Below are 12440 nucleotides of genomic sequence, written 5' to 3'. Positions count from 1 at the left end.
TCTGTGATATATTAAAAGTTTACATGTAATAATGGGAGTTGTAATACAAGTAAAGGAACTTCATATCACTTCCATTTCAATGCACACCATGCATGCAATTTCATTGAGATGATTTTAAATTTAAATGAAAATAACAGGCCGGGCACAGTGGCTCATGCCTGCAATCCCAGCGCTTTGGGAGTCGGAGGTGGGGGGATCACGAGGTCAGGTGATCAAGATCATCCTGGCTAACACGATGAAACCCCGTTTCTACTAAAAATACAAAAATAAAATTAGCCGGGCGTGGTGGCGGACTTCTGTAGTCCCAGCGACTCGGGAGGCTGAGGCGGGAGAATGGCGTGAACCCAGGAGGTGGAGCTTGCAGTGAGCCGAGATTGCATCACTGCACTCCAGCCTGGGCAGCGGAGGCAGACTCCAGACTCCGTCTCAAAAAAAAAAAGAAAAAAAGAAAACAAAAAAAAAAGAAAACAAAAGAAAATAACAAATCATATAAAAATACAGTAAATCAAAATAGAATATCAGACTCTGGAATGAAGATAGTTTTCAAAGATAATTAATGTTGAAAGAAATCAGAAAGGAATGATTGACAGATTCAAAATATACAAATATAAATTTCTAAGTTAAAAAATAATGAGAGGCCGGGCATGGTGGCTCATCCACGCCTATAATCCCAACACTGGGAGGCTGAGGCAGGAGGATGACTTGGAGTTTAAGACCAGCCTGGGCAACATGGCTAAACCCCATCTCTAAGTAAAAAAAAAAATAAATAAATAAAATAAAATAATGAGAGGGATAAAGAGAGGTTAATTAATGGGTGTACAAATATACAGTTAGATAGAAGAAATAAGACCCAGTGTTTGATAGATTAGTAGGGTGACCATAATTAACAATAATCTATTATACATTACAAAATAGCTAGAAGAGAATAATTTGATTGTTCCTAGTATAAAGAAAAAAATATTAATATTTAAGGTAATGGATAGGCCAAATACCCTGATTTCATCTTTAAACATTTTATGAATGTATCAGTATATCATATATACCCCCAAAATATGTCCATCTGCTATACATCAATAAAAAATAAAAAGTAAAGAACAAATAACAAAATGGAGGAAAATATTTGTACCAAATATGGTAAATATAAAAATTTTTGATAAATAAGCAAAAGACTTAAAAAATAAAACAATAAATCAACATGAAAATCATTCAGCCATTCTAATATCAAAGAAATTAATAGTAAGGCAACAATAATGTGCCATTTTGGATTTATTTAATTTTTAAATGAAAAATTTGATTAATATATTAAAAAAGAATAAAGTGGTGAAACCAGAACACATTGCTGATTTCAACATAAAACTTTTGGAATGCAGTTAGTCAAGGTGGTTCTTAAGTCATCCAGATTTTCAAATTGTTTGACCAGTAATTCCAGTTTTAGAGAATTCATACTAAGAAATGATCCAATTTGTATATCTAGATACAAAATTATATGCATACCTTGAAAAATCATGTCAAAGTGTTTCCATGAAAGAAGACTAGAAGAGATTGTAAGGCAGAATTATATATGATTCTAAAATATTCTGTTTTCCAAACTTCTATAATACTGTTATGTTTTTGGAGTTTTAGTCATTAAAACATAAAACCCCAGAGCAAGCACATCTCTGGGGTCTCTGACTTCATTATAGCAGAAAAGCCTCAGTAGAGAGAGAGGTAACACCATGCAGGTTCTGGAATGAGTGGAAGTTGGTAGTTCAGGCCACAGAGATGTCCATCAGGTCTGTGGTTGCCTGGCTTCTGGATGCCTGCAGACATGACCTGGGCACCACCTATACCTTCCCCACCCCTGTTTTTACCTAACTTCATTTGCTGCTAGAAGCCCCACCTCTGTTTATTATTTTGCTCATCAGCTTTATCAGGAGGTTAGAGCACTGGGGAAAGTCATGTGTTTCCCTCTCAATTCCAGAGTGGCATCTTCACAGGTTGTCTCAAAGCCTGCTGCCTTCTTTGAGAGCTAGTGGGTTGGAATTTTGGACCTTCTAGGACCTGAGGAACCATAAACCCTCCTGTGAATCCTCTGTGTGCATGCAGTTATGCCCGTAATTACAAAAAAGTCAGGTCTTACAACAGTCATGGCACACTTTTATTTGGTGTCTCATTTAACATTTAGCCTCTTTCCCATTGATCTTACCTGCTTAGCAACCTCATAAAAGCACCTATGTTCTACTGTATGATTCAGTGAAAAATTGTCAGAGCCTACATTTCTAATAATAATGGATAATGAAATGGTGGTATATCATCCGTATATTATAAAAGGATTCGAATAATTTATGAGGCTGGGCGCATGGCTCATGCCTATAATCCCAGCACTTTCAGAGGCTGAGGTGGGTGGATCATTTGAGGCCAGGAGTTCCAAACCAGCCTGGCCAACATGGCGAAACCCTGTCTCTACTAAAAATACAAAAATTGGCTGGGCGTGGTGGGCACATGCTGGTAATCCCAGCTACTCAGGAGGCTGACGCAGGAGAATCACTTGAACCTGGGAGGTTGAGGTTGCAGTGAGCTGGGATTGTGCCACTGCACTCCAGCCTGGGGCACAGAGTGAGATGCTTTCTGAAAATAATACTGTATAGTTAGATATATATATATATATATATATATATATATATATATATATTTTATGAATATACAGGTAAATGTTCAAATTATGTGGAGTGAAAAATCTCAGTATAAAAATTTATATGCATTCTAATTACAACTATGTAAAAATGTTTCTGTGACAAAAGACTAGACGAGAATATATTGCAGAACAGTATTTAATTTTAAAAACTATTTCCCAAACTTCTGAGATAGTGGTATGTTCTTTTTTTTTTTTTGATACAGAGTCTCGCTCTGTTGCCCAGGCTAGAGTGCAGTGGCGCGATCTCGGCTTACTACAAACTCTGCCTCCCTGGTTCACGCCATTCTCCTGCCTCAGCCTCCTAAGTAGCTGGGACTCCAGGCACCTGCCACCACACCCGGCTAATTTTTTGCGTTTTTAGTAGAAACGGGTTTCACCATGTTAGCCAGGATGGTCTCGATCTCCTGACCTCGTGATCCACCCCGCCTCAGCCTCCCAGAATACTGGGATTACAGGCATGAGCCGCCAAGCCCGGCCAGTATGTTCTTTTATTAACATTTAAACCAAAAAAGAGAAGAATTTAAAAGGTAAATAGCTATGAGAAAAACAATTTTATTTCTCTTTCATGTTTGAAAAATAGATTAACAGAATGGGCTCCGTCTTTGAGAATCGAAGTGGAATATGCTGTCAACTTGTTACATGTTCAGCAGATTGGTAAGTCTTGTTTCAAACATTTCCTTTTTTTTTTTTTTTCTTTTTTTTTTTTGAGACAGAGTCTCTCTGTCTCCCAGGCTGGAGTGCAGTGGCCGGATCTCAGCTCACTGCAAGCTCCGCCTCCCGGGTTTACACCATTCTCCTGCCTCAGCCTCCCGAGTAACTGAGACTACAGGCGCCCGCCACCTCGCCTGGCTAGTTTTTTGTATTTTTTAGTAGAGACGGGGTTTCACCGTGTTAGCCAGGATGGTCTCGATCTCCTGACCTCGTGATCCGCCCGTTTCAGCCACTCAAAGTGCTGGGATTACAGGCTTGAGCCACCGCGCCCGGCCCAAACATTTCCTAATGTGTTTTCATACATGTTGTTTTTTCTTAGGTGCTCCTAAAATCAGTGTCGTCTTCTCCTTAATATTTATTGTAGCAATTAAATCTAATATAACAAAATGAAAGAATGTTATGGATTGTTGCTGGCTTAAAAATTGTTTTATAGAGGTAAATATGTTATGTAAAGAAGAATTAACTAAGCTTTGTGGTTGATAATGTTGTATAGTATTATCCATAGTTCTCCTTCTTCACATTCTCATATTTGTAAATTTGTAATATATGTTATTTATATTCAATTTTATCTAGGAATTTTGAAGATTACAACATTTAATTGGGAAAGCTTCTTTTTAAAAGTAGAAAAGTTTTTACATTTTTATTGTATATTTATAAAAAGTGTTCTTACAAACAACTCGGTAGCTACGTTGAAGAAGATTTACTTAAATAAAATTACATCTCCCAGTTTATAGAACTAAGAATTCAAAATGAAACAGGAAATATGAAGAATAATATCATTTATCTAGCATCCAAATACTGGACAAACTTTCCCATTCCAAACAGCTTTGACTCCAGTGGAAACAACGACATCATACGCCACAGAAGAAGTTGTGGAGTGACCGGAGAAGGAACAAGTGATGTTAGCAGCAGCCACGGGCCAGGGATGAGGGAGACGTGATTAATCCTGTGAGCACGTATTGGGGAAGATTCTGTGACAACAGGCAATGAGAACTTACTGTGGCTAACTTAAGGGAAAGAAATAAGTTTATTGGAAATAAATGTATTGGATATTTATGCCAATACTCTACTGGGTGCTTTAATAGGTTAACTATCTTTATATTTGCAACAACCCTGAAAAATATTTACAGATAGAAAACATGAGGAGTGATATTGCGCCATTGCACTCCAGCCTGGGCAACAAGAGCAAAACTCTGTCTCAAAAAAAGAAAAAGGAAAAGAAAACATGAGGCTCTGAAGGCAAATTCATATTCCACCTATAGCTGACTAAATATAGAGTGAGTTATACATAGCACTACTGAATGTCCTATATTGTAGCTAGTAAGTACTGACGTTCCTGAATCAAAGGAAGAACTGGCTTGGACCTTGAAAATAGCCCCAGAGATCTGGGTAGCAGGAACAAATGGCCAGCCCCTTTTCTCTGAATGAATCAGTGCCAATCGTTGTGTCCCGCTGCTCAAGATTCAAATTAACTGGAAGGGATCTGCCTGGCTCCCACTGTATCATGAACCCACCCCTTTAGCCAGGGAAGAAATGACAGAGCACCTTGAGTGACGATCCCAACCTGACTACATGTAATGGAGAACAGGGTGGTTCCCCAAAGAACCACTAGAATGCACCGTCTCTACTAAAAATACAAAAAATTAGCTGGGCGTGGTGGTACATGCCTGTATTCCCAGCTACTCGGGAGGCTGAGGCAGGAGAATCATTTGAACCCAGGAGGCGGAGGTTTCAGTGAGCCGAGATCAAGCCACTGCACTCCAGCCTGGGCGACAGAGCGAGATTCTGTCTCAAAAAAAAAAAAAAAAAGAAAGAAAGAAAGAAAAGAAAAGGGGGAAGTTGTCCCCGAGGCAAAGACAATACATCACCTATAGGGCCATATGAAATATCATGGAACAATTAAATTATATTATATTATGATTTCATAGGGAAACACTTGTGCTATAATGTTGATTGTAAACAACAGAATGTAAAGCTATACTAGGAGAACATTTAAAAGCATATTGACATAGGTCCTGAGTTGTTTCTTTATAATGATGGCTCTTGAGTTTGGAAGGAAGGAAGAAGGCTGGTTGGTTAAATTGTTATTTATATGATTATTTATATAAATATGGGGATATTCTGGAAACATTTCCTTCAAAAATTATTAAAGTAAAAAAATAAAGTTTGTGCTTTTAGAAAAGCTTTCAGTTACCTGGAAAACTCCATTAGTCCTAACCTTTATACTTCAGCCATGCTAAGAGTCTTATAACACAGAATATAACAAAATAAATTTCCATTAATGAAGAATGTGTAACTAATTTATATAGAAAGTTGAACTGATGCTGTCTGTATTTAGTAAAGCCATTTTATGAATGATGCTAATTAATGCTATAAGATTTAAGAAGTGCTATATCATTTTGAAGAACAATTTAAAACCAACTATAAGCATGTTTAAAAAGAGATCTTTTTAAAAAATGTTTTTAAAATTTTTTTTTTTTTTTTTTTGGTCAGAGTCTCGCTCTGTTGCCAGGCTGGAGCACAGTGGGGTGATCTCAGCTCACTGCAACCTCCACCTTCTGGGTTCAAGCCATTCTCCTCCCTCAACCTCCCAAGTAGCTGGGACTACAGGTGCACGTCACCATGTCCAGCTAAGTTTTGTATTTTTAGTAGAGACAGGGTTTCATCATGTTGGCCAGGATGGTTTCGATCTCTTGACCTCGTAATCCGCCCGCCTCGGCCTCCCAAAGTGCTGGGATTACAGGCATGAACCACTGCCCGGCCAAAAACAGATCTTAATGTGTCACTTGTGGTGTTTTCTCAAGAATTCAATTTGACAATATAAAAATGATTAATATTTTTATTAATTTTAACCATTTATCCATTATTTAAATGAATAAATTATATTGATTAAATTATATTTAAAAATTTGTTAGTCTTCCTTGAGTTGCTATTTAATACTTTAACTTACACATCTAAGTTATTTAATAGATCTTAAATTTATTAATCAGATTATATATAACTTCAGTGATATAAATTATAGAGCTAATATGGTATATTTTTAGCCATTTTCATTATATGTTTTCACATAAATGATACAAAGAATATAATTAATTTCACAGACTAGTATAATTAATATTAAATATACTTAATTAATACAAGTATCACTATAATGTGTTATAGTTTCATTATCAGAAACATATTCCTCACAGGTTGGTTATGAAAATCAAATGAGATAGTGTATGTGAACATTCTTTATAAAATTTCACACATATACAGAGTATTATTTTTAGTGCACTCTGTATATGTGTGGAACTTCTAAAAAAATTTTTAAGATATATTATCTCGTTTGACTTTTATAGTTAACCTGTGAGGAAGAAGGAATAAGGATAAATAACACTTGGCTTGTTGGGTGCCTACTGTGTACAAAGCACATTATATCCAACTCTGTGTATGTTATTTTCACTACATCACTTTTAAGATTATGTGACTTTGATGAAACACCAAAAGTGCAAGCAACGAAAGAAAAAAATAGATAAATTGTACTTCATCAAAATTAAAACTTTTTGAGCTTCCAAAGTTACTACCAATAAATTGAAAAGACAACCACAGAATAGGAAAAAATATTTACAAATCATATATCTGATAAAAGACTTGTACCAGAATATATGAAAGAACTCTTACCATGCAACAATAAAAACCCAAATGACCCAATTAAAAAGTGAACAAAGGTTCTCAGTAGATATTTCCCCAAAGAAGATACACGAATGGTCAATAAGCACATAAAAACATGCTCAATATCATTAGTTATCAGGGGAATGCAAATAGTGAGACCTAGAATAGCCAAAACAATCTTGTCAAGGAAGAAAAAAGTTGGAGGACTCACACTTCAAATTTCTAAACTTTCTACAAAGCTATAGTAATAGAGACGGATGTACTAGAACTAGCATAAGGATAGATACATAGATCAATGAAAAAGACCTGAGAGTCCAGAAATGAACCCATACATCTTTGGCCAACTGATTTTCAACAAGGACGCCAAGACAATTCAATGCATAAAGAATAATCTTTTCAACAAATGATGCTGGGACCACTGGATATCCACGTGCAAAATATAAAGTTGGATTCCTATCTCATCCCATATACAAATGTATAAAATGGAATAATGATCTAAACGTAAGAGCTAAAACTAGAAAACTCTTAGAAGAAAACATAGTCACATATCTTCGTGACTTTGAATTGAGGGGTGATTTCTTAGATATTACAACAAAAGCACAAAAAGAACCCAAACTACCTTTGATGAAATACAATTTTATACCCACTACAATGACTATAATCAAAAGACAAAAAGCAACAAGTGTTGGTGAACCTGCGGAGATGTGGATAAATTGGAGTGATTACGCATTGCTGATAGAATGTAAAAATAGTGCAGTGCTTTGGAAAACAATCTGGCAGTTCCTCAAAAGATTAAACACAGAGTTATCATTTAACCCAGCAATTCCAGTCTTAGATACACCCAAGAGAAATGCAAACATACACAAATGTTCACTGGCAACATTTATAATAGACAAAAAGCTGTGGTGGGGGTGTGTGGAATTCAAATTTATTTATCAAATGTACTGAGGAATGGATACATAAAATGTAGTATATCCATACAATGGAATATTCATCAGTAAGGAGGAATGAAGTCCTGATAGCTGCCAGCCACAACACGAATGAGCCTTAAAAACATACTCAGGGAAAAATGGCAGTCACAAAAGACCGTATATGATTCAATGTATGAAATGTCCAGCATAGTAAAATCTATAGAGCTAAGAAGCAGATCAGTGGTTGTGTAGGACTGGTGGGATGGCTTGGTAAAAACTGCTAATAGGAAGTGACTGCTAATCTGCGTGAGGTTTTTTGGTGAGGTGGGAGAGCCTGACGAAAATCTTCTAAAATTGATTGTGGTGATGGCTTCCCAATTCTGTGAATATATTGAAAACCATTGAATTATACACTTTAATTGGATGAATGTTGTAGTATATGATTTATATCTAAATAAAACTTGTATTTTTAAAAGATTGCGTCAATTTCAAACTCAATTCTTATGTATGTTATTAGTCCCAATATGAGGGAGGCTGTTAAACAAACCAACAAACAGTTTAATTCTCTAAAATATGAAGTACAAAGCTGTCTCAGTTCATAAAAATCTTAGTTTCAGATACATTAAAATATAGCCATGGTCACAATGCTAATATATAGCAGCATTAATGGTAGTCCTGAGGCTGCACCTCTTGTTTATACTTAATAAAAATATATATATAAACTTTTTTTTAGCACAATATGTTTTTGGGATATTAGACCACAGAAACCTTTAACCCCCCAAACAACAGAGAAAAAGAAGGAAGAAAGTATTGAAATTCCTTTTGATGTGCCATCTACTTTTTTGCATCTAGATCTCTCCTGGAAACCTCTCACTAAGGTAAGTAATGTGGGGTTTAGTCCATCCTGTTTGCGTAATACGCTATTTACTTTGCATTCATAGACATACATACACACACACACTCTCTGAAAGTAGAGCAGCTCAAATTAACACAAGACTGTACAATTTGTGTTTATTCAACCAGTAAATTCCTTGATTGAGAGAACTTTTAGTTTTACTTTATTTTTAATTGATACATGTTATTGTATATATTGCATAATGATTTACATAGATTTACTTCGAAAAGTTGACAGTGAAGAAGTATATGGTTGCGGGCGTAGCTGATGTTTGCGATATACAGAAAAAGGGAACAGAAAAACATTTCAGTCATTCTAACTGTGCCAATAACAATGATAGGTTTCAGAGTTCCTGGGAAAACTTCAAGCTCTCATTATTTTTTAATTATTATTTTTGGATTCAGGGGGTACACATGCAGGTTTGTCCCATGGTCATATTGTATAATGCTGGGGTTTGGGCTTCTGTTGAACCCATCACCCAAGTAATGAACATAGTACCCAATAGGTAGTTTTTCAACCCTTGTCCCCCTTTTTTCCCTCCCCCCAACAAGTTATTTTGATGTCTCTTTAGATCCAGGCAGAAATCAAAATCATCATGAACTCAAGATCGATATTTCATATATAAACAAGCCACAATTTCCAAATGGTTTGTGTAATAATTATTCAATTGCATGTCAGTTGCCTGAAACTTGGTTGGTACTCAAGTTAGCTCAGAAAAGCTAGCTTTTCTCCCCACTGTAGCCAAAATTCTGCATATTTTGCCTATCAATAGAAGGAACTGGTATTGTTCCTTCTGTATGTTTTTGGGATATTAGACCACAGAAAGCTTGATAATACCTATGACCAAACAAAACTGAAAATTAACTGAATGAGAAGTTGTTTGTATTTATCTCACATGGCAGAGCTTTAAGAAAAGCAGTTTTAATTTGAGAAAAATATGGCTATGGACAAGATGTGTGTGGAAAACATAAACAGACTTCAAACTTAATGGCTCTCTTTCTTTAGAATGTCTAGTTTTAATTTTAAACTTAATACTTTTCTTCTGATTTATAAATATCACAAGAATTATATTATTTTGTATTTGCTCCCAATGGAAGAGAGAACATGGAGGAATAAGAATATTGCTGAGATAATTGGGAAAGAATTGGAAAGAGAAGATTATAAATTTGGGGGAATGGGGGTAGGATCTACTGAGCTATGAATCGTTCAAACAAACAACCCCAAACTCATCTAAGAGTAATTGCATAGCATGTGGACAAACATCCTGAAGCAAAAGAGGCTGAGGGAGCTGTGAGGGAAAACTGTGAAGTGTGACAGTTGCTCTTTCCAGCCACCAGGATGCAGTGTAGGCCCAGGGCCTTCTGGAACTCCAGTGCATGTGTGCTTGGGAGGACTTGGAGGTGGCCAAGCAGATGCCAGGTCCCTGCACAACTTTCTGGAGTCTCATTTAACTGAAAGATTTAGGGAACAGGGTAACAAGTTATTATTTTATAGTAAGACTACTAAGGATGTATTATGGAATACAATACAAGACATTTTTCAGAAAGAAAATGACACATGAGAATTTGGGATGTGGAAATGTGTCCTCAGACCAGCTCCTTTCTGTAGCTGGGTTTAGAAGTGTGGTTTAGGTGCATTCCATGGAGAAAAGAAACTAGAAACTTGAGGGAGGAAAGGGAAGGAAGAAAAAAAAGGCGGTGGGTTTCCTTCAATATGGGAGCAGAAGGGAAAGGCAAGAATAAATTACCCAAGGATAATTTCAGGATATGTGGAAATAATCTTTGCTATATGTTCTCCCAAAAGTTAAAGCTGTCCAAGGGTGAAACAAGTTTAGACCACTGTCCAACCAAGATAAGCCTGAATGAAGACCATCTTCTTTGCAAAACACAAGGTAACTGCTTTTGCTTATTTAAAAAAACAAAAACAATTACTAGTTTGAGTGTTAGTAGCTGATTATGACTAACGTGAGTTACTCGCTAGGATAGTCTAATTTGTAAAAAGAATACAGAAAATCAAACCCTCAAATGTGGAACTTTATAATGGCAATAATAGCTATTGCCAACACATTAAAATCGCCTATACACAAAAAAGATTCAGTTCATTTCAGCTTCTCAAATATTTATTGAGCACATTTATGTGTCTTCAGAAACTCATTACATTAAAAGAAAATGAAGCCCACTTAATGAATATGTTATATGCTCAAAGAATAATGCTATAAGATGGAACACATCTGAAATCTAACAAAGTAAGTTATGAAGTATCAAGAAACAAATTACCATTCTCAATTAGAATATAATTTTTAAAAATAATATTTATACGGCACCAAGGTAAAACTGAATAAAGAAAGAAAACTGACTTTTAAATCTATCTCAACTCAACCCACACATCTTTGTTGAAGTAATTGAAGGGCGCACATATAAGCTGTCAAAACTATTAAGATAAAGGTATGCATGAATATCGCACCTGGAGAGCAATGCATAATGAAAATGTTCGAGAATAACTAGCAATTGAAATATTTCCCAAACATTTGCCTTATCAAAAGGATTTCCATTTATAAATTTTTCAATGTTCCGTTAAATGATAGGATATCTAAGAAAAACATGTTACACATACCTAATGCCCAGCTTGAGCAAAATTTCACTTTGAAGTCATGTGTTTTATTGATATAACCCAAAACCTCATGCTAAAAAAAAATTGAATCACTAAACTTTTATAGACATTTTCAAAGCATTATTAAAACATTGAATGCTGTTTCTCTATTAGGGCCTGCTTCATTCTTGAGGGAATCTAATGGGAGTTTTCTCCTTCTCCGCCTCTCCTCCTCTTCCTTCTTTTCCTACTCTTTTGTATTCAATCATTGGTTTTAATGTATTGCATTCCAGCCATGGTTCAGGTACCATGCTACTATTGCACATGCTTTCATTCATTTAACAGATATTTATGAATTGCTTACTTTGTGCTAGGCCCCAGGGGTATGATGGTGAGCAAAAACAGATGCTAATGATCACAACAATCTACAAGCTGGGAATTTTCATTACCATTTTATAATTAAGAAAACCAAGGCTGAGAGAGGTTAATGTAACTTGTAAAAAGATAACTTTATTAAGTGTCCTAGTATTATTTTTTAACCTAATGAAAACAGGTGGCCCAGAGGATGTGACTACCTTTATCCAGTTTATAAGAAGGATATCATTACCTCTTTTAAAGTGTGAGGGGTTTTTATTCATTTTTAACAACCACACTGAGGTATAATTGACATACAATGAACTGCATGTTGTCAAAGTGTTCAATTTGATATGTTTTGACATATGTACACACATGTGAAACCATCAACATAATCAAGATAATGAACATATTCACCATTCCCAAAAGTTTATTCACAGAGGAATTCCCTTTGGGATGCTTCCCTCCAGCACCTCCCTCACTCCCAGGCCACAACGGATCTACTTTCTGTCACTATACATTAGTTTTCATTATCTAGAATTTTATGTAAATCATACAGTATATACTCTTTTTTTTTTAAGAGATGGAGGCTCACTCTGTCACCCAGGCTGGCGTGCAGGGCCATAATCATAGTTCACTGCAGCCTCTAACT

At 35.8% G+C, this 12440-nt stretch overlaps 1 protein-coding gene across 5 annotated transcripts in view; it reads left to right on the top strand.

The window, feature by feature from the left end:
- Positions 1-12440, top strand: part of DNAI3 (dynein axonemal intermediate chain 3) — a 142496-nt gene that overhangs the window by 106655 nt on the left and 23401 nt on the right. For 3 of the 5 annotated variants that reach the window (XM_045368067.3, XM_005542867.5, XM_005542866.5), the window contains 3 exons: positions 3255-3328; positions 8684-8828; positions 10649-10736. In XM_045368067.3, the coding sequence (XP_045224002.1) occupies positions 3255-3328; positions 8684-8828; positions 10649-10736 (307 nt within the window). Of the gene's footprint in view, positions 1-3254; positions 3329-4210; positions 4456-8683; positions 8829-10648; positions 10737-12440 lie in introns of those variants that run through there. The other 2 variants (XM_074002762.1, XM_074002760.1) reach the window with 1 other exon arrangement.

This window comes from Macaca fascicularis, chromosome 1 (genome assembly GCF_037993035.2).
Source record: "Macaca fascicularis isolate 582-1 chromosome 1, T2T-MFA8v1.1".
NCBI lineage: Eukaryota > Metazoa > Chordata > Mammalia > Primates > Cercopithecidae > Macaca > Macaca fascicularis.
Note: the sequence above shows the minus strand (reverse complement) of the source record. Positions and strands in the feature narration are given on the sequence as shown.